The sequence below is a fragment of the Triturus cristatus genome, chromosome 12, assembly GCF_964204655.1.
Source record: "Triturus cristatus chromosome 12, aTriCri1.1, whole genome shotgun sequence".
Taxonomy (NCBI): Eukaryota; Metazoa; Chordata; class Amphibia; order Caudata; family Salamandridae; genus Triturus; species Triturus cristatus.
Genome location: NC_140595.1, coordinates 2,635,758 through 2,657,700, shown reverse-complemented (window position 1 = coordinate 2,657,700; position 21,943 = coordinate 2,635,758). Strand labels below are relative to the sequence as shown.

The window sequence follows — 21,943 nt, the reverse complement described above, 5'->3', positions numbered from 1 at the left end:
TCAATATAGAAAGTTCGATTTGGTCCACTCTACAGGTTGTGCATAACCACATATGGTATCTGTGATTGTTGCATCTGGGTCCTGATGTTAATGCACCGAGAGAGTAACAAGGAAACAACACAAGTGTGCAGTAACCTCTCACAGGTGCCTTTTGTGCATCACTTTTGTGTTTTGATTGTTAGTTGTTAGGTTCATATTCTGGTTGAGCTTCTTTCATTGATTAAATACATGGCTGTTATTACTTCAGGTTGTGAAATGAAGTATTTGGTATTTTTAACTTGTGATGGGTATAAGTAGGCCTGGGGGGGAGGAAAAAGTGAATGTTCTCTGAAGTTCATTGTGGCCAGAGGCGTCAGTTGATTCCAAGCAGACTGCTCTTTATCACTTAATTTGGTGGAATTTGTTCTTTCTTTTCCTAGGTGTAAGGATGTTGGACGGAGTGATAACAGACATTGTAGAGGCTCTGTCTTTGAGTCTGAGACCTCAACATATCCACATCTACAGTGCGAGCTGGGGCCCAGAGGATGACGGCAAAACAGTTGACGGTCCTGGGGTACTGGCAATGGAGGCTTTTTACCGGGGCATTTTGAATGTGAGTCGGGCCCAGGGGGATTATGAGTGCCCATGGCTTTCGGAGAATTTAAGAAAATATAAAATGGACAATTTATTCCTGCTAGATAGGCTCTTGTATAGACACAACTCTGCCCTCGCAACACTATAACAATTGCCACCTTCTTACTGAGTTTCTTCCTATCAGAACTGAGCTCAATGTCCCTTATTAGAAGACAGCACGGGCGCTAAGCAGTATTGTGTAGTCATTGATGTGCTTAGTATGTACCTCACCATTTGGATGATGCTCCTGATACAGCTGTGCAAACTGTATGTCACGCATCGCCATGACGGGCACAGATGACCAATGACTCGCTGGTACCAGAGAACTCCATATCATCAGTCTTCAGCATTTACATAACATCTGAAAGCTTGTAGACTTTGTCTCACTTCATTTGGGCCACATGTCTAGATTACAATGGTTTTAATGCAGATCCCAGGCCAGGAAACATGGTGTTCGAGGCATGTGTGCTGTAGATACACATGCTTTGCATACTCCTGCCATCTAGTGTTGGGCCCGGATGTTTGCAAGTTGTTTTTCTTCGAAGAATTCTTTCCAGTCACGAAGTAAGGTGACTCCTCCTTTTGGTGATAGTGCGCATGGGCATCATCTCCATTGTTAGATTGTTTTTTTTTCTGCCAACGGCTTCGGACGTGTATTGTTGTGCTCCGGTTCGAAACCGTTCTTCGGGTTACCTTCGGTGTGCAATCCCCTCTACCCTCGATGGTATTGTTCCCGTATGCGTTTCCTTCTTCTCTGGATATCGAATCGATCGGGAAACACTCTATCTTCGGTTGGAAACATTGGGGCAGCCCTCGGGCCTAGCCTCTTTGGTCCACCCTTCAGCCGATGGAACAATCTCTGTTCCAGTTCTGTCCTCTGTGCCACGCCAAGTTTCCTCGCACCGACCTGTAAATCGTTTCGGTCCAAGAAAACTCTACGCGATCATCAGGCTTGACGACAAGAAATGCAACACCAAAGCATTCAACACACTCTGGATATCTTCGGTAAAGAATCCGAGCAGGAAGAGGTTGAAGCGTCGGCGGCAGAAGAAGAAGAGGCCTTCTCCGTTCCGATTCTGAACTCGAGACCGATCTGAAGTCCGAAGACGTCCCTCCGGGACAGGGTGTTGTGAGTACCGAAGACCCCTTGCCCCCGAAACCTTTTCCAAAAAGCATAAGGCTACGGTGCCACCTCTGTCTTCTGGCCAAGGTCGGCACCGAGACAATGTTTCCGTCATCCCGCCTTCTGGCTTGCACCGAAACAAATCATCAAGCCTTCCGGCTCGGGACCGAGTGAGCCGAAATTCATATTCGGTTCTGAAACCCTATGTTTCGAAGGACAAATCTGGTTTGGAGCTGAAACACTCCGTTTCAAGGGACAAATCTGATTCGGAGCCAAAACCCTCTGGTTCGAAGGACAAATCTGGTTCGGAGACGAAACCCTCCGCGCCAAAACAAAAACATGCTCCGTAGCCGAAACCTTCTGCTCCCAAAAGCTAATCAATTTCGCCGCCCAAATCAAAAGGGCAGCCTCTCCGAGCCTCCCTAACCAATTTCAGACCTTCTTAAAGCTAAATTGGATCCTAAACAAAAGATTTACATCCATCCTGATACGGGACATATTTCTGCTTAAACACCAGCCAAAAGCAAACTTCCTTCAGAGGATCCTGCATATAAGATCCCTATGAAGAAGAAAAAGGACATGGGTGCCAGCCCTGCTTATCCTGCCCCACCATCCCCTCCACCATCTTCTCCACAATTACCAATTATAGATCCTTTACACATAACACCTCAGGGATCTCCGCATACACAGCCTGAAGGGGATGATATTGATGAAGAAGACACTCATTTGCCTGCAGACCCATGGAATATTACACCATTGACCCTCCATTGGATCCTGACCCAGACCTTTACCCTGCAAAGCCATCATCACCAGAAAATAATGTGGCTTATCAAGAACTTATTGCTAGAGCAGCAGAGTATCATGGGGTGGACTTACATAAAGAGTCATTAGAAGAAGACTTTTTATTTGAAACATTTGGGTCCACACACAGGTCAAGGCAAACACTCTTTATGCTACAGGGCATGATGAGGCATGCAGATGACATCTTCAAAGACCCAGTGCAAGCATGTATTTTAACTCCAAGAGTCAATAACAAATATAAACCTTCTCCATCTGATCCTGTATTTATCAAAGGACAATTACCTCTCGACTCACTAGTGGTGTCCAATGCTCGCAAAAGAGCTAATTCGCAAACCTCTGGTGATGCACCTCCCCCAGACAAAGAATCTAAGCTCATAGGTGCCTCGGGAAACGAGTGGCTGCTCAAGCCGCTAACCACTGGTGTGTCACAAATACACATGACCTACGAGGTAGGTACAACAGGGCACACTGGGATGAGATGGAACACAAAGCCAAGGCACAAGAGTTAGTTCAAGAGGGAAAACTAATTTCTAAATCTATAATAAGATGCGTTCTAGATGCTGCTGACAACGTGGCTAGAGAGGTCAATACCAGCATTCTACTTAGAAGGCATGCATGGCTTAGGATTTCGGGGTTCAAACCTGAGGTTCAACGATCCATTTTAAACACCCCTTTGACAAAGAACACATGTTTGTTCCTGAAGTCGATAAGTCTTTCAAAAAAATGGAAAAAGACATAGAAGTGTCAAAGTCCATGGGAGCGCTCCAGTCCCCGTCAAATAGAGGCTCCTTTAGAAGCTCCTTCTACAGAGCAGGGTCTAAAACTGCATCTTGAAACCCTAAAGGTTCCTCTTACAAAGGCAACACACAATCCTCTTCCTTTAGAGGTTTCCATAGAGGAGGGTATAGAGGAAACCATTCCAAAGGTAGGGGTAAAGGGGCCACACCGCATAACACCCCTTTCCCTAGCAAACAGTGTCTTGCCCACACTTCCCCCAATCACTTAACACCGGTCGGGGACGACTTCAACTGTTTCTCCTCATTTGGCATTCCATAATAACCGACAAATGGGTGATTGACATTATCCAACATGGTTATTGCCTGGAGCCTGCCACCAATCCTCCAAACATGCCACCTCCCCTTCACAAACTGTCGTCAGACCACTTACAGTTACTCAAATAAGAGGTGCAATCTCTCTCCGAAAAGGGAGCCATAGACCCAGTTCCATTACAGTACCAAGGTTCAGGGGTTTACTCTCTTTATTTTCTAATCCCCAAAAAGGACGGCTCCTTAACACCAATTTTAGATCTCAGAGTGTTGAACCAGTACATACTGTCAGAACATTTCCATATGGTAACGCTTCAACAAGTGCTTCCACTTCTACAAAAAGGCGATTTTATGTCCACATTAGACTTAAAAGACGCATACTTTCACATTCCCATCTATCCAGCTCATCGCAAGTATCTCAGATTTCTGATAGCAGGCAGACACTATCAGTTCAAAGTACTCCCATTCGGAGTAACTACTGCTCCCAGCGTCATTAACACAATGTCTAGCAGTAGTAGCAGCTCATCTCAAAAGACAACAAATTCACGTCTTCCAGTACTTAGACGACTGACTCATCAAAGCCAGCACACAACAGAAATGTCTAGAACACACTCAAACTATGCTACACCTACTCCACCAATTGGGCTTCACGGTCAACATGCAAAAGTCTCTCCTACAGTCTTCACAGATACAATCTTATCTAGTAGCCACTCAACACTCACACAGCTCTAGCCTCTCCCAGTACAGCCAGAATTCACAATATCCAAACTGTATTGCTAAAATTCCAAACCGACCAAACCTTACCAGCCAGGACTTTCATGCAGCTACTAGGAATGATGGCGTCAAGCATCAACAAAAGTGCCTCATGCAAGACTACACATGCGTCCTCTACAAGAATGTTTAGCACGTCAGTGGAATCAATCACAGAGTCATTTAACAGATCAGGTGTTGGTAGACAGCCGCACCCATCGCTCTCTGCAGTGGTAGTACCCACAAAATTTATCAAAAGGGCGGTCCTTCATCAGCCCTGTTCCACAGATCGTGCTAACAGCAGACGCATCTCTCACGGGTTCGGGTGCACATCTCCACCATTACACAATTCAGGGTCTCTGGGACAACAAGTACAAGGGTCTCCACATCAACTATTTAGATCTTCTAGCAGTATCTTTAGCGCTGACAGCTTTTCAGTCTCTTCTCAAAGCCAAAGTTGTCCTAGTGCACACTGACAACATGACAGCTATGTACTTAATCAGGGGGGGCACATACTCTCCAACTGAGACGCCACTCTCAGACCATTTGGAACTGGGCAATCCATCACAAAATTCATCTTCTGGCAGAGCACCTTCCAGGAGTAAACAATCAAATTGCCGACCTCCTCAGCAGAAGGAGGCAGCAAATACACGAGTGGGAACTTCATCCCCAAATTCTCCTTCCATACTTTCAACAATGGGGATACCCACAAATAGATCTGTTCATCACAGTAGACAACACACAATGCCCAAACTTCGCCTCCAGGTTCCCAGACCGTCATGTTCTTGGCTTGTAGAGCTGTAGATTCACGTGCTCCCTCCCACCTCTCCTGACACCTGTAGCTATGCAGTTCTCATTATTTACATTATCTACGCATGAACATCTCTTTACTACGTTCACTTACTCTATTCTCACCCTCTTGTGGGAAACCAATCGAGTCGATGCCAATGCACACTATAACCGAAAGGAGGAGTCACCTTACCTCATGAATGGAAAGGCTTCTTCGAAGAAAACCAACTTGCAAACATCCGGACCCAACACTAGATGGCAGGAGTATGCAAAGCATGTGAATCGACAGCTCTACATGCTAAGAACAGATGCTTACTGGGTATTATTATTATTATTATTATTAACTTTTATTTGCATAATTAATTAAAACTATTACAAAATTTGCATGGTAAATTACAATTACAATAAGTAAAACATTTATCATTTTAAAAGAGTTAATACTGGGAGTAAAATACTCTTTACTTTCAGAAAATGTACTTAAATTGTCCAGTAGTTAAGAAATGAGTTTTATTGCTTCTTCAAGGAATGCTTACTGGGTAACATAATCCATCTCTGGTGACGAGGTGTTATCTGGCAATTCTGTCTGACATCACTACTTTTTTTTAAAAACAGCCCAAAGCTGTTTCAACCGTTTATGTTCTGTTGTTTTTAAAACCTAGCAGCATAACTCATCCCACATAGAGCCTCAAAAGGGGTCTGAGATACCCACAGTCGAGTCTGTACTGTAAGGATAAGTTACTTAACTGTAATCCTGGTTCTCTTCCAGGGGTAACCTTATAAAAGTCATAAGCACTGAATATTCCCGCCCATGCTTGGGGACCCTGCAATATATATAAAAAAAAGTATGAAAACATATTACCTACTGGCAGTCGCCAGTAGGTAGTTATAGTTAGGACCTATTATCCATAGGAAATCCGCAACATTCTATTTGAAATACCTTTGGCGCCGGATGATGAATCTTCGCAAAATTTTCAAAACTGGTGGGGCGCTCCGGTCCGCTCCTATCCTGAAAATCTCGGGGTGATTCGTCAAGCGGGGGCCGAGAATAAAGGTGCTTCCCAAAACGTGTTTTCCCCATGCAGTTTTTCATAGGAACCTTTTATCGCAGCTACAGCCCGAACTGCTGAACGGAATTACACCAAATTTGGCAGAGAGGTAGCCCTTGGTTCACACTCGTGCCTTTTGGTTAAATGGTGTAAATCCGTTCAGTAGTTGCTGAGAAAATCCAAAGTAAAATCACATATATATCTATGGCCTAGGAGGATCCGCACACCCTATGCGCACCCAGCGCGCACCCTCCTGATCACGAGCTGCATGCTAAATTGGCTGTCAACACTCCAAACCAGGAAGTGTTGGCAGATATTTTGTGCCTCGGAAGAAGCGAGGCTCAAGAAATCAGTGGATCAAGTGTGCAAAACGTATAAAGGGGGCAGGGTAGAAATACCCTGACCCTCTAGACCTGCTTAGGGGGTCCCACAAGGAAAAAATTCAAAATGCGCGCAGGGTGCGCGGATCCTGCCATAAAATAAATAAATAAAACAAAGCGCGGGCTCCCGCGCGTCTTTAATAATTAGCCCCTGGGGGGGGCCAAATCCCAGGGGCAAAAATATTAAATTTGATGGGGGGTCCAGAGGGGCCCCCCAGCCCCGGGGACCGCCACCCCTGGGGCTACAAAATAAATGGGTGGGGGGGGCTCAAGGACCCAGCCCCGGGGACCGCTACCCCCCAGGGCTTTCAAAAAATGGGTGGGGGGGCTCAAAGGCCCCCCCAAGCCCTGGGGACCACCACCCCCCGGGGCTTTTTATATTGTGGGAGGGGGGGCCGCGTGGCCCCCCTCCTGGAGCCGTCGATGGCCCTGGGGACCGCCACCCCCCAGGGACGGCTCCTGCAGTGTCTCGGGGTGCCCACCCCCGGGACATTGCTGTTTGCTATGGCAGGGCAGGAGCTGAGGCTCCCGCCCTGTCATAGCAAACTTGGTTTGGATTTTGAAAGAGAGAGCAGGGAAATCTGCTCTCTCTTTCAAAATGCAAACCATAATGCTTTTCCACACGGGGAGCTGCATGTTAGCAGCTCCCCGTGTGGAAAAGCAATGCCAGCTCCCGGAGGACGCGGGGAGCCGGCTGGGACCGTGGGGGCATTGGGGCTCCCCCCACGGTCCCCAACGTTGTATATAGGCCCCGGGGGATGGGGTCCCCGGGGAGAATTGAAATTAGTGATAGGTGCAAAAAAAATGTTTACGGGCAAATTAGGAGTCGCGCACCCAGCGCGTCGCTCAGCGCAGCCCCCTGGTGTGCACGCCTTGGTGCGCGACTCCCAACGCGTCGAACACATATATGACGTCACGCGCAAGCACGCGAGCGTAGCGTAAAGTAATATGTATGTGTCGCGTATGCGCCTGGAGTCGCGTACCGGTCGCACAGCGATCGCGCATGAAAATACGCACCCAGCTCAGCTTGCTTCAGTTACATCAGTTTCATCAGTTCCTTCAGTTTCTTCAATTCCTTAGGCCTTTTTGCGTGGTTCTTTGCTTCCAAATCGTCGCCACTGTTACATTTATGAAGGTACTCTAGCAGGTGATATAATCCAGGAGTCATAGGTGTAGTTAAGTAGATTTATTTGTTGTAAGTTAGATGGTAAGAATGCCCCACCGGGAGCAGCATCCAGCTGCTCAGCCCATCTCACTCAACTGACCCCACTTCAAACCATGCATCCATGAACATTCCAAATGACATCACACACACACAGGCTGAGCAGCAGGGAGAAGGAGAAGACAAGAATACCACACATCGCACATCCTACGCGGATCCTACACAACAATCCTAAAATGGCGGCTAGGTTCCGCGCACCGATCGAGAAAGGTACGCTTTGGTTGTGCGACTCGCCCAAAAAATTTGGGAAAAAAAACAATAAAGAAAATAATGTAAATATATTAAAAAATAAATATAAAAAAAAAAATGTGTTTCAATATTTTTTTCCCATTTATATTAAAAATATATAATATAATTAAAAAAATTAAATATGTAAAAATAAATAATTTAAAAAATGTAGAAAATCAGTATCAACAAAATAAATATAACTATTATTACATTTAAAAATTGTCATTTAAGAAATCTTTGAACTTCACTGAAAAAACCATAGGTTTCAGACATGTTATAGTTAGCAATTAGCATTTAAAAAAACCTTTGAAATTCACTGAAAAAACCATAGGTTTCAGACATGTTATAATTAGGAATTAGCATTTAAAAAAACCTTAGAAATTCACTGAAAAAACCATAGGTTTCAGGGGTGTTATAGTTAGCTGGACATTTCACTCGTACAAAACCATTGAAATTCCTCTGTTATAGTTAGTTCTACTAACTATAACTCGCGCGCCCGCAATCCACTGCTGATGACGTCACATATCCTCACCTCCCAGATAACCGCTACGACAAAGAGGAACTCCTCACCCTTCGCACCAACTCCCTAAAGGTATGTGAGCACAGTATGGATCTCAGTAGACCTACTAATTCCTGCGATAACTGTGGCTTCACCCTCAATAAACATCCCAAAGCTAGCACGCCAAACGGCAATGTCCAACCAGAGCACAGTAGAAAAATCAGTGGCGCTCTACTTAACTGTCGCTCCCTCAAAAAGCATAAACTCGAAGTATTCGACCTTATAATCGACAACAAATGGGACTTACTATGCCTTACTGAAACTTGGCTGGACGAAGACTCAGACCCTGAAGTCAGGGAGGCCCTGCCCCCTGGATATGCAATTTGCAGGCAGGATAGACCTAAGGGAAGGGGAGGTGGCATTGCCATAATCTATAGAATGAATATGACATGCTCCCTCGAACCTGTTACTATAACAGATAGCGAAACTGGAGCTTTCTCCATCGGTATCGACAAAAATACGGTCATCAAAGGTCTACTGATCTATAGACCCCCTGGAGGTAGTAGAAACTTTACGGAAAGTCTTATCCAGAACGTCACCCCATTGGCTATGAGATACAGGAAGTTCCTTGTACTAGGGGATCTTAATCTCCACATTGAAGACCTTAACAACTCAGCTGCTCAAGAATTGTGCCAAGAGCTGCTAACCTTACAATTAGTCACTGCCTCCCACCTCCCGACTCATCGTCAGGGGCACCTTCTTGACCCCATTTTTAATAACTTAGAGGATCTGACACAGGATACTCCCATTCCTTTGCTGTGGACAGATCACTTCCTAGTCCCTTTCCACTTCCTAGTCATGACTCATCACATAAAAACTCACCATTGCGCCAATAAACTACAAAGGAAATGGGCCCGGTTTTCCATGGACTCTTTCGAGCATCACTTCCGACTAAACGGTTCCCCAGCAGACTTAGGAGTGGACGTGGACAGAGCTTGCATAGCCCTGGACGGACACATCACTAAGGCCCTGGACATCACTGCCCCTTGGGCCAATAAGGGCCCAGAGCGACTAACTAAAACTGCACCTTGGTTCAGCACAACTCTTAGAGAAACCAAGGCAGCCTGTAAGAGACTTGAACGAGCCTGGAGGAAGAACTATTCACTAGAGGCAAGAGATGTATACAGAGCTAGCATTAAAGAATACCACCTCCAAATTAGGAAAGCCAAAGCGACCTTCTATGCGGATCGAATAGATAGTGCTAACTGCTCATCCAAGGAACTCTTCAGGATTTATAAAGAGATTACTTCACCTCCCCCTGCTTTAGAGCAGGCCGACACATCAGCACAATCATGTAACGCTATCGCGGAATTTTTCCACAAAAAAGTACGCGACATTTACAACAGTTTCCCGGATGATGCAAGAACTGGCTCTAACCTTCTTCCTCCTCATGAAGAAGCAACCTGGGAGGCAAAGATCGAAGACTGCCTCACAGTATATCAAGTTCCGTCAGAAGCACTCCTGATAGCCACTGCTAAAGGCATTAAATCAGGCTCCCCGCACGATCCTGCCCCTGCCAAATTCCTGGCCAGTGCCATGAGTCATCTGGCACCTTATGTTGGCCACATACTATCTACCTCTTTCAACACTGGCAAAGTCCCTCACCGGTGGAAACAGGCAGTCGTACTGCCTCTGAAGAAAAAACCCAACATCAGTGCGTCCCAGCTTAGCAATCTCCGCCCCATTTCGCTTTTACCCTTCTTCTCTAAACTGGCGGAAAAGCTGGTGAACCAACAACTATCCGCGCACATAGAGTCCAGAGGCCTCCTGCATACCAACCAATCGGGATTCCGAGCACGCCACTCCACGGAATCAGCCCTCCTTTTTTCGACTGAGGCACTGAGGAAGCACGTAGATGCAGGACATGTGGCAGCTCTAGTGCTCCTGGACCTCAGTGCAGCCTTCGACACTGTAGCACATCATACGCTGCTGCAGTGTCTGAAGAAAGGAGGGGTGACAGGCATGGCCTGGTCATGGTTGGAATCTTTTCTCACCAACCGTAGCTTCTCGGTAGAGCAAGGAGGAGCACGCTCCGATACCTTTGACCTTGGTCAAGGAGTGCCGCAGGGCTCAAGCCTCAGTCCAACCCTTTTTAATTTATATGTCACCCCCGTGGCTACCACTGCGGAACGATACGGGGTGGAAGTAGTGACATACGCAGACGACACACAGTTGGTGGTCGCTCTGACCCAACCTGCTGAACAAGCCGCCGCTAACTTCTCAGCATGCCTCCAGGATATGGCGGGATGGATGGCGAAGAATTGCCTCCGTCTTAATGGTGACAAGACTGAGGTGCTGATTGTTGGAAAACCCCCCTCAGTCTGGTCATCTGCTTGGTGGCCGCAGACCCTGGGGCCCCTTCCTACCCCTAGTGATCAGGTCAAGAATCTGGGAGTATGGGTGGACTCAAAGATGGACTTCGACTACCATACTAGACGGGTAGCCGGTTCGTGCTTCTCGATTCTACGGAAACTCCGCAAAACCATCGACCTGCTCCCAGAATCATCTAGGAAGACCCTGGTCCACGCCCTTGTCACGTCAAGACTGGACTACGGCAATGCCCTTTATCTGGGAGCCAATGCCACTAGCCGGCGGCGACTGCAGACAATTCAGAATGCTGCCGCTCGCCTGGTCCTCCGGCTGCCCAGAAGAGCCCCTTCAAAAAAATCCCTACGAACTCTGCATTGGCTGCCGATCAATGAGAGAATTGATTTCAAAGTCCTTTGCATTGGTCACAGGATCGTACATGGCAAGGGCCCGGCCTTCCTTCGGAACCTTCTTTGCCCCTATACGCCCACTCGACAACTCCGCTCGTTAGGAGCAGGCCTCCTCGCTGTCCCCAGACACAAGAAAGCCAGAATGGGAGGAAAATCCTTTCGTATTTTGGCGGCACATAAATGGAACTCTCTCCCCCTGAGCTTAAGAGTGGAAACTTCGGAGCTCATCTTCCGGAGAAAGCTCAAAACATTCCTCTTCCCTAAAGACTAACCCGTCTTGTCTGACTGACGGAGTAGATGGCTCTTCTGACAGCGCGGGGACACACTGTAAGTGTAACCATGCGCTTTACAAATTCAGAAATAAATAAATAAAATAAATATTACATCTACTAGATGATATCATCAGTGATGTCATTTGAGATGTCATTAGTGATGTCACTGCCCATGTCATGAGTGATGTAATATGTGACATCATCAGCAGTGGATTGCGGGCGCGCAAGTTATACGGAGGAATTTCAATGGTTTTGTACGAGCGAAATGTCCAGCTTACTATAACACCCCTGAAACCTATGTTTTTTTCAGTGAATTTCTAAGGTTTTTTAAATGCTAATTCCTAACTATAACATGTCTGAAACCTATGGTTTTTTCAGTGAATATATATATATACAGCTCTATATGATGAGGATCCCCTGGAAGAGAAGCCTCTTCATGTTAGGGAAGCTTGCTCTACTCTTACCCATGATGTACACATGTGACACGTTGGTGAAGCATGATGAAACCCTTCCAAAAATTGAAAGGTGAACACAGTTAACTCTATCATGGGGGAGGGGGTGCAGAAGACACAGGGTACAAGGAAGCAATTGATTTAAAGTGGATTAGAGGTACAACAAAAGTATTGCATAGTAGGAGCTTCTGTTGCAGTAACAGAAATGCTACCACTTGGGCATCAAGAGGTAAGCTTCCCCCTATGCATACAAAACTGGCATCATGGGGGTGTCAACAATTCAAGCTTTGTTTTTACACATATAAACAGGCGCAGCAGTGGGTACAAGGTGAGAAGCATGTGGAGCAAAGGGTGCAAGGTGGACTGTTCGCATTTCCATACAAACACATGCAGACACACAGGAGGAGAACATGCTGTTCAACCAGCTAGAAAAGTCAAAGCTGCGTGTTATCACTCATTCAGATGAGCAGAACGGTGAATCGGGAAGTAAACCACCAAATGGTGAAATTCCAAGTTTCAGTATTGATATTTTGTTTGCCGGATTTCACTGCGACATGTCACCCAACCCGCATGTCTCCTGCCTTCTGTGCTGCCTTCTTTCCTTCTACAGTATTGTCTCCTTTAGACCCAGAGGGCTTCAGTCTGTTGTTGGAATCCCATTGCTTCTTCTACTAAAACCCTTCATTTTTAGTGCTTATACAGTCCTGTCCCATTGCTGCTTCTTTGTCCCAGACTGAGCCTTGAACCGGCGTGTGCACTAGTATATGGCTTGGAGCTTCTCCCTTGATCCCAGCTAGTGCATGCTGCAGCCCTTGCTGACAGCTCCTCTATTCTCAAACTGTGCTGTGCATTGTAGCGCCCACTTTATCCTTGGCATACTGGTGAATTTTACTCAAGTTAGCTCTGGTTCTTAGTGCTTACTGCAAGACTGGCTCAATGTCTCTTCTCTGCATCCAAACTGACCCCGAATCAGTCTACACAGCAGCTTTTCTTACAGCATATGGATCCCCTACTGAGCCTTGCACCCCAAACTTTCTTTGACCTCTTCAAAGACATTGAATCTCCAAACTATTCTCTACCCACGAACATGCTGTTTCATTGTAAACGATCCTGAATTGTATGTTCAAGGCATGTGTGCTGTAGATACACATGCTTTGCATAAGTCTGCCATCTAGTGCTAGGCTTGGATGATTACAAGTTGTTTTTGTTTCAAGAAGTTTTCTTCGAGTCACAAGTCTGTGTGACTCCTCCTCTTAGTAATACTACGCATGGTCATTGACGCCATCTTCAGATAGTTTTTTTCCACCAATGGGTTCGGATGTAGTATCTTGCGCTCCAGTTTGAACACCTTTAGGCTCCCTTTGGTCGATTTATCTCATTCAACGTTATTGTCTTGTTTGGTCCACTATTGCGTCCCATACACCCTCTGGGTAAAGGGTCTTTCGGCTGGCCGGGCAAAACTTCTCCATTTCCAACGCTCTAGGAGAATGACGTGCTGATGGAATGCACTCCGTTCCATTTCTGTCCGAAGTGCCACTACAAATACCCTCACACCGACCGACATCCCGTTTGCAACTTATGCCTTTCGCCCGAGCATTGAGGAGACAGCCTGCAAGTCCTTTCGGTCCAAAGACTCTTCAGGCCTAATGTGCTAGACGACAGGAAATGCAGCACTGGCAAGGGGACGATGTCCGAAGCTTCAGCGGCACAGGAGGAATCACTTTCCATCCGAGGCAACAACAGCACGGTCTTCAGTCTCAGCAGTGGAACAGAGACTTATCCAGTATTGGGGTATGTTTCATAGATTCACATGCTTAGAATCATCCCGGCCGACGAGGTCGGAGCCTCGCGGTACAATAAAATATATACATAATAGTCATAAAAAATATTATATCATAAGCTACTATGGACAGTAAGGTCACTACTTTAGCCTATCTCAGTCTTTTTGTAAAAAGAACCAAACTTGGAACACAGCCTGTCAGGCTGCAGCACCCTCTTAGAACCCTTCCACAGAGATGCAAACCCTCAGATTTTCTACCACACGTCGTGTGACAGGGAGTCTCCCTGAGCTCTGCTCAGTTTTTCTTCATCTTTGACTAAATTTTGTGAGTAGCTATGTCTGATTCTTCTAAGAAAAGCTTGTTTTTGCCCTGTTCTTCATGTGGGAAGAAGAGACTGCATTGTGAAGACCCCCACAAGGAATGTATATACTGTCTTTATCCAGCACACAAGGTTAAGGACTGCAGGATTTGTAGAACTTTCCCTGCCAAGACTTTGAAAGACAAAGAAGGAAGATTACTGGTTTGGTTGGAGAAGCTGAAGGCTACCTCTGAAGTTGTTTCAGAAGATGATGGCAGTATTGGTCCCCAGGCGTCCACCACTCTTGCCAAAAAGAGGGATAGATCTGATGATCCCCCTGGGCGACAGAGTAAGACCTTGAAGAAGCCTCTCTCTGAGACTGGTCACTCTTCCTCTAAAAAAGAGAAGCTTTCATTCTCTTAAAAGGTGAAATCTGCTGAAAAAAATCAAGATTTCTGAGAAAACTGCTTCAAAACAGCAGAAAACTCATTCTGAGTCTGCTGGGATCCCGTCGACATCGAAAAAAGCTTTGTTGACGAAGAAATCTCCTCAGAGGGTGAGTGATTCCTCGTTATCGTCGAAGAACATCCCATCGTCGACGACTGCTTCGTCGACGACGGCACCATCGATGATTACAATATCGCCGTCGACGATGCCAATCTCTGCGGGACGGGAAGCATGCCATCGGCGCTTTCAAGGATGATACACCTCTCGTCGACGAGCCCACCGTCGACTATGATTCTACTCCCGTCGACGAGCCCGCTGTCGACGGTGATTCAACTCCCGTCGACGGGCCCACCGTCACGACGATAGTAATCCCGTCGACGAGTCCACCGTCGACGACAATAGCAGCTTCAATGACGACAACATTGTCGACGATGGTTTTTCCGTCGACGACGTTGATGATTACAATGTCGACAGCAGCCTCTGTTATGACTATCTCTGATGCTGGTTCACCATCTATGTACATTTCGTCGACGCTGAAGCGTAGAAGACCTGCATCTTTACAAATTACACCAGTTTTGTCATCTAAATTGTCATCAATCCCTTCTTCAAGATATTACCAGGACGTTTCTCGAATTTCACCCTTTCCTCCTAATCATTATTTGGAGGAATCAGATGATGATGATGGGCTGTTTAGCCCTTCACGCAGCCCATCTCAACTTCGGATTACGTATCAGGAGGAAGATGATGAGGACGAGTACTATGAACCATGTGAGTCTCTGCGAGGCCCTCAAGAGACATCATTTCAGGAACCCATGGTGCAAATGCCTATTACCGTGATGCAGGATCCGACTGCTATGTTAAGAGATTACCATACTCTTTTTCCACCAGCAGCACCTGTTCCAACACAACCTATTACAGCTACCGTTTTGCAGGTCCTTCTACCCCCATCGTTCAAACTCAGGAAGTTTTACCTGCGCAACCTTTGGTCCAGGATGATGATGGCGATACTGTGGCGGAAGACGGAGAATTACCACAATCACCCACAACTGTGGATGATTGGGATGAATACGTGATTCCTACGCCATCTTCACCAGTTTCCCAGGCAGTAGATTCCCCTCCTGAGGATATAGGAGGTTTTCATGCATTTATGGAGAGGGCAGCAACCCAGTTGCATCTTCCAGTATCTGTGAAGCAAACGGATTGTTTTCTTTGCGACTTTAAGGATCAAAGTAGAAAGTCTGTACGTTCTATTCCTATAGTAGACCATATCTGGGAAGAAGGCACTAATATAATGAAAACTCAATTTTTAGTTCCTGCGATTCTCCCTAGAATCGCCAAGAAATACAAAGCACCTGAAGATGCTCCTTCTTGCCTTTCCGGACATCCTAGTTCAGATTATGTTATTGCACAGGCAGCTCAACAGAAGTCTCGGAATCCATCCACTCCTGTGACAGCACTCCCGGATAAGGATGGGAGGCGCCTTGATAATATTGGTAAACGTTTCACTACCATGGCGGGAGCTTCAGTTTGTGCTGCAAACTCTTTGGTGATTCTAAGTAGATATGACCGTCAACTATGGTCGGATATATCTCCATACCTTGATGACTTACCTGATGGCAAGAAGCAAGAAAGATTCTTCTTGAAGGGGAAAGGGCTGCATCAGAAATTATAGATATTTCTAAGGATATAGCCTCCTTGGGTTTTCGCCAACTTGCCGGAGCAGCAGTCCTTAGGCGTCAAGGATGGTTAAAATCTACCACCTTTCGCCCAGAAGTCCAAACAAAATTTTTGGATATGCCATTTGATGGAGATATGTTATTCGGCAAACATATAGATGAGGCGTTGTTAAACATCAAGAAAGACACTGACACTGCCAGAGCCCTTGGCACCTTACAATCTCGAAAGACTCCCTTTCGGGGATCTAGAGGCAGAGGATCATATTCCTTTCGTGGTGGCTATCAAAGATAACAAAGCCAAGACAATCAGGGAAGATATGCTTATCAGCAACAATAACAGTCCTACAGAAACCCTCCAGCTGCCGCTTATGGACAGCAGCAACGTTGGACACTATTCAGGACAAAGCATTCTTGTCAAAAGAAAGGCAATCACGTCTGATTTCTCTGGCATCAGACCTCTTAAAAAGAAGGTTCGCTTCTGTGAGAATCATCAAGTCATTCCTAGGAATACTGTCTTCAGCAATTCTGTTATTGCCTCCCACCCGTCTAAGGATGAGGCCGATCCAAGAGGAATTAGACAGTCAGTGGCTACAGATCTCAGGTTCTTCCGACGACCTAGTGAAGATAACTCCACTTATGCGAGAAGCGCTTCTTTGGTGGCTGCGCTCCAAGAATGTCTCAATCGGGCTCACTTTTCTTCCTTCTGTACTGGAGTTTATCCTCACTACGGATGCGTCCCTAGAAGGGTAGGGTGCACACCTTAGGTGGTCTGCTGCAATGGCGAAGATGCATATTAATTTCCTGGAGCTTCGAGCCATTTTCCTGGGGTTGCAATCTTTTCTCCCAAGGCTTCAAGGGTCATCAGTCCTCATCAGAACCGACAACACCACTTGCATGCATTACTTAAACAAGCAAGGAGGGACCCGTTCGCACCTACTGTCTTGAGAAACTCAAAACATTTGGGAATGGCTGCTGTCTCACAACATCAAGATAAAAGTGGAACATTTGCCGGGAATCCACAACACTTTAGCGGACACTCTGACCAGGACGACAAAGTCATGTCCCGAGTGGGAGTTGGACCAGTCAGTTGTGGATCACATTTTTCAGATGTGGGGCAAACCAAATCTGGATCTCTTTGCTTCCAAGAACAATCGGAAGTGCCAATTCTTTGCAAGTTGGGAACCGGAGAAGGGCACATAGGGGAACGCCTACATGATGAGGTGGACAGGGATCTTTGCTTACGCATTTCCCCCCTTTCCGTTGATCCCAAGACTTCTACGCAAGCTCAAGATGGAACCATTTTGCATGATTCTCATTGCTCCGCGGTGGCCGCGTCAGCATTGGTTTACGGAGCTTCTCCTGCTATCCAAACGCAGACCATACCGCCTGCCTGCAGTTCCGACCCTGCTATCAATGAGCAAGGGCCAGATTCTTCATCCTCGTCCAGTTCAATTGCATCTTTATGCATGGTTTCTGGATTCACAGAATTTAAGGAGATATATCTGCCTCAGGATTGTAGAGATATCCTTGCTAGGGCAAGAGCTCCTTCTACTTTAAAGACTTATGCTTTGAAATGGAAACGATTCTTTGCCTGTTGCGCTGACAAGGATCTACATCCTGTACAATGTTCTCCAGATAAAGATCTGCCTTGTCTCCTTTCATTATCTAAGTCTGGTCTTATGTTTACTTCTGTCAAATTACATTTAGTAGCTATTTCGACATACAGACGATCTGCAGGAGCTGCATCCCTTTGCTCTAATCGATTGGTCAAACAATTTCTTAAAGGACTGTTCAGAACTTTTCCACCTGTCAAAGCTCTTCCTCCAGAATGGAGACTTAATCTGGTGTTACAACCACTTTTGAAGCATCCCTTTGAGCCTGTTCACAAGGCTGACGTAAAATACCTCTCTTGGAAAACGGAACTGTTAATAGCACTCACTTCTGCTCGGAGGGTCAGTGAGATCCAGGCCTTCACTATTAAACAACCTTACTTGAAATTCACCAGGGATTATGTCCTCCTCAGAACTAATCCAACATTTATTCTGAAAGTTCCCTCTACATTCCTTCTTAACGAGCCTGTTATTCTGCGTACGTTCTTTCCCAATCCGTCTTCTTCTGCATACTCTGGATGTTAAAAGGTGTCTGAAATTCTATATTTCACGTACTGTGTCCATCAGAAAGTCGGATCAACTGTTCATTTCTTATGGTGGTCAAAAGCCAGGAACAGCGGTTACGAAATCCACTATTGAAAGGTGGATTGCATCCACTATCCAATTCTGTCATAATGAAGCCGGACATGCTTTATCTGCAAAACCCACGGCTCATTCCACAAGGGCAGTGTTCTCGTCTACTGCTCTTTTTGCTGGAGTACCTATAGAGAAGATTTGCCGTGCTGCGACCTGGAAGACAGTGCACACTTTTACACGGCATTACTGTCTGGATCTGGCGACAGAGGCTGAGTCAGCTGTGGGTCAAGCAGTGCAACGGAACCTTTTTAGATAAGGTAAGCCTCTGTCAGTAGGTGCCTAGATTATTGTTTATTCTTTTTTCATGCTGTGCTTTTATATTATATATTATCTACTGGCGGTCGCCAGTAGATAGTTATAGTTAGGACCGTGTTTCCATAGGAAATCCACAACATTCTATTTGGAATAACTTTGGCGCCGGTTGACGAATCCTCGCGAAATTTTCAAAATAGGTGGGGCGCTCCACTCCGCTCCTACCCTGAAAGTCTCGGGGGGGATTCGTCAAGCGGGGGCTGAGAAAATAGGGGGGTCCCAAAACGCATTTTCCCCATGCAATTTTCCATAGGGACCTTTAGTCCAAGGTACAACCCGAACGGCTGAACAGAATTACTTGAAATTTGGCAAAGAGGTAGTCCTCAGCTCAGGGATGTGCCTTTTGCATATATGGAGTCAATCTGTTCAGTAGATCCTGAGAAAATTGCAGTTAAAAGCACATACATATCTATAGCCGCGCACCCTAATGTGAGCGAGCGTAATTCTGATTGGTGGTTTCATGTCAGTCAACGTTCGAATCGGTCGAAATCAGGAAGTGTCGGCCGCCATTTTGTTTGTTTTCAGTGCGAGAGTGAAAAAGGAAGGTGGCGAACGTGAAAAGGGGGCAGGGTAGAGAGTTCCTGACCCCCTAGCCTTTGTCAGGGGGTCCCTGAAGGACCCCGAAGGGTGAAAAAAACATTTTTTTTTTTCAAAAAAATCGCGGGGTGTGCGCACCGTGCACGCACGTTGAAAAACCTTAAAAAAAATATATATATATAAAAAATATAATAAAACATACATAACTTAGCATTTAAAAAGCCGTACAAATTCACTTAAAAAAACATAGGTTTCACACACGTTATAGTTAGGAATTAGCATTTAAAAAACCTTGCAAATTCACTTAAAAAACCATAGGTTTCACACATGTTATAGTTAGCTGGACATTTCACTCGTAAAAAACCATTGAAATTCCCCCGTTATAGTTAGTTCAGATAACTATAACTCGCGCGGCCGCCACTCTATCACAAGGATGATGTCATCAGTGATGTCATGAGTGATGCAACTGACCATGTCATGAGTGATGTAATATGTGACGTCATCAGCAGTGGATTGTGGTCGCGCGAGTTATAGTTATCTGAACTAGCATATGTTATAATGCTTTCCCTTATTTGGGTTAGAATGTATTGATATTACGAGGTATCTATTGTTTTTTCTAATGATACCCACCATCCACTATGCCAAAGGATTTGTTACTGCTAACTATTCTCATTCTAAGCATGTGAATCTATGAAAGATACCCCAATACTGGATAAGAAAACGAGTTACTTACCTGTAACTTTAGTTATCCAGTATTGGCATCTTTCATAGATTCACATGTGACCCACCCTCCTCCCCGGAGAGGCTTACTTTATTGTTAGTACATACTACTGTCACTTGTGCTACGAAAATCTGAGGGTTTGACTCTGTGGAAGGGTTCTAAGAGGGTGCTGCAGCCTGATTGGCTGTGTTCCAAGTTTGGTTCTTTTTACAAAAAGACTGAGATAGGCTAATATAGTGACCTTACTGTCCATAGTAGCCTATGATATTTTATTTTTTATGACTATTATGTATATATTTTATTGTACCGCAAGACTCCCACCTCGTCGGCGGGGATGATTCTAAGCATGTGAATCTATGAAAGATACCAATACTGGATAACTAAAGTTACAGGTAAGTAACTTGTTTTCTTCCTAATTCAGAACTGAATAATCTTCCACCGAAAATAAAGCTTTCACCACAGAAATGCTTCATTTTCGGTCCAAAATCTCCTCCAGAGCCAATCCTCAAGCTCGAGCCAAAACAAAAATAACTCCAAATTCAACCTGGAACTAAGAAAATAATGATTCAACCACCAAACCAAACACTTCTAAGAAGCAGTTGAGTTTTGAGGAGGCTTTGGACATTCCTGTTCAACCTGTAAAGAAGATAAGAAAGTAACCTGCAACTAGTCCATTGCACATTGCCATTCCCACTTCACCTATACCACAAACTCCACCTCCATCACCTATTCCACCACCTCACTCACCACATCTGTCTGAGGCAGGTAACATATTCCCTCAGTCAATAGTCGAAAGAGATCAGGATATCCCAGATGATACACAACCAGGGGATGTCTGGGATGATTATGATATTGAGCATCAAGGCAACACTGACCCTGACTTATACCCCACTCGCCCATCCCCACGTGATGATGCCTCTGCTTGTCAGGGCCTAATTGCACAAGCAGCTACATTCCATATAAAGATTCAATAGCGGAGAATTTTCTATTTGAGACTTTGTCTGAAGCATAGAGAGGGGCACAATATTTACCATTACTCAAGGGTATGACACGTCATTCAGACGGCATTTTTAAAGACCCAGTCAAAGTTAGGATAATTACTCCACACATTGAGAAGAAGTACAAAGCAGCACCATCAGACCCCATTTTTTATTAGAGGTCAACTAACCCCGGACTCTCTAATAGTGTAAAATGCAAGGATGCCTCTGGTAAACGAGTTGCTGCACAAGCAGCTAATTAATGGCGTAAAGCCAATAGACAGGCTCTGTTAACAAGGGATGACAAGGTCCACTGGGACGAAATGGAGGGGCTCCTCCAACACCTAGAAGAACATAGAAAAAGGGTCAATAAATAGTAAATGAAGGTAAACTTATTGCCAACAATTCTATTAAATGTGCATTTGATGCAGCCGACACCACTGCTAAGGGTATAAACTCCAGTATCCTATTATGTAGGCATGCATGGTTAAGAGTGTCAGGATTTAAGCCTGAGGTACTGCAAGCCATACTACATCTCCTTTTTGATAAAAGAACATCTTTTTTGGATCTCAAGTGCACACAGCCCTTGAAAAGATGAGGAAGGACACTGAGTGAGCAAAATCAATGGGAGCTCTACAAACTAAAACGTACAGTCGTCCTTTTCGTAGGCCCAATTACAAACAAGGTGCAAAATCAGCTACCACAGACACCTCTGGGTCACAATACAAAAATCAGGGACAAACCTCTACATCTAGAACCTTCTACAGAGGTTCTTATAGAGGCATGAGGCAGAGGAAACAATATCCATTCCACAAGTACCAATAACTTGCAGTGACTTCCTTACAATTCCCCCAGACCACTTAACACCTGTCGGGGACCGTCTTCAACAGTTTCTCAACAATTGGAAATCAATCACATCAGACCAATGGGTCTTGGACATAATCCAACATG

General features: G+C 45.4%; 1 protein-coding gene across 1 annotated transcript in view; it reads left to right on the top strand.

Moving 5' to 3' along the window:
• PCSK4 (proprotein convertase subtilisin/kexin type 4) overlaps positions 1-21,943 on the top strand; it is a 459,936-nt gene that overhangs the window by 213,779 nt on the left and 224,214 nt on the right. Inside the window, exon 6 of the mRNA XM_085639038.1 lies at positions 420-592. Coding sequence (XP_085495164.1) covers positions 420-592 — 173 coding nt within the window. The remainder of the gene's footprint in view (positions 1-419; positions 593-21,943) is intronic.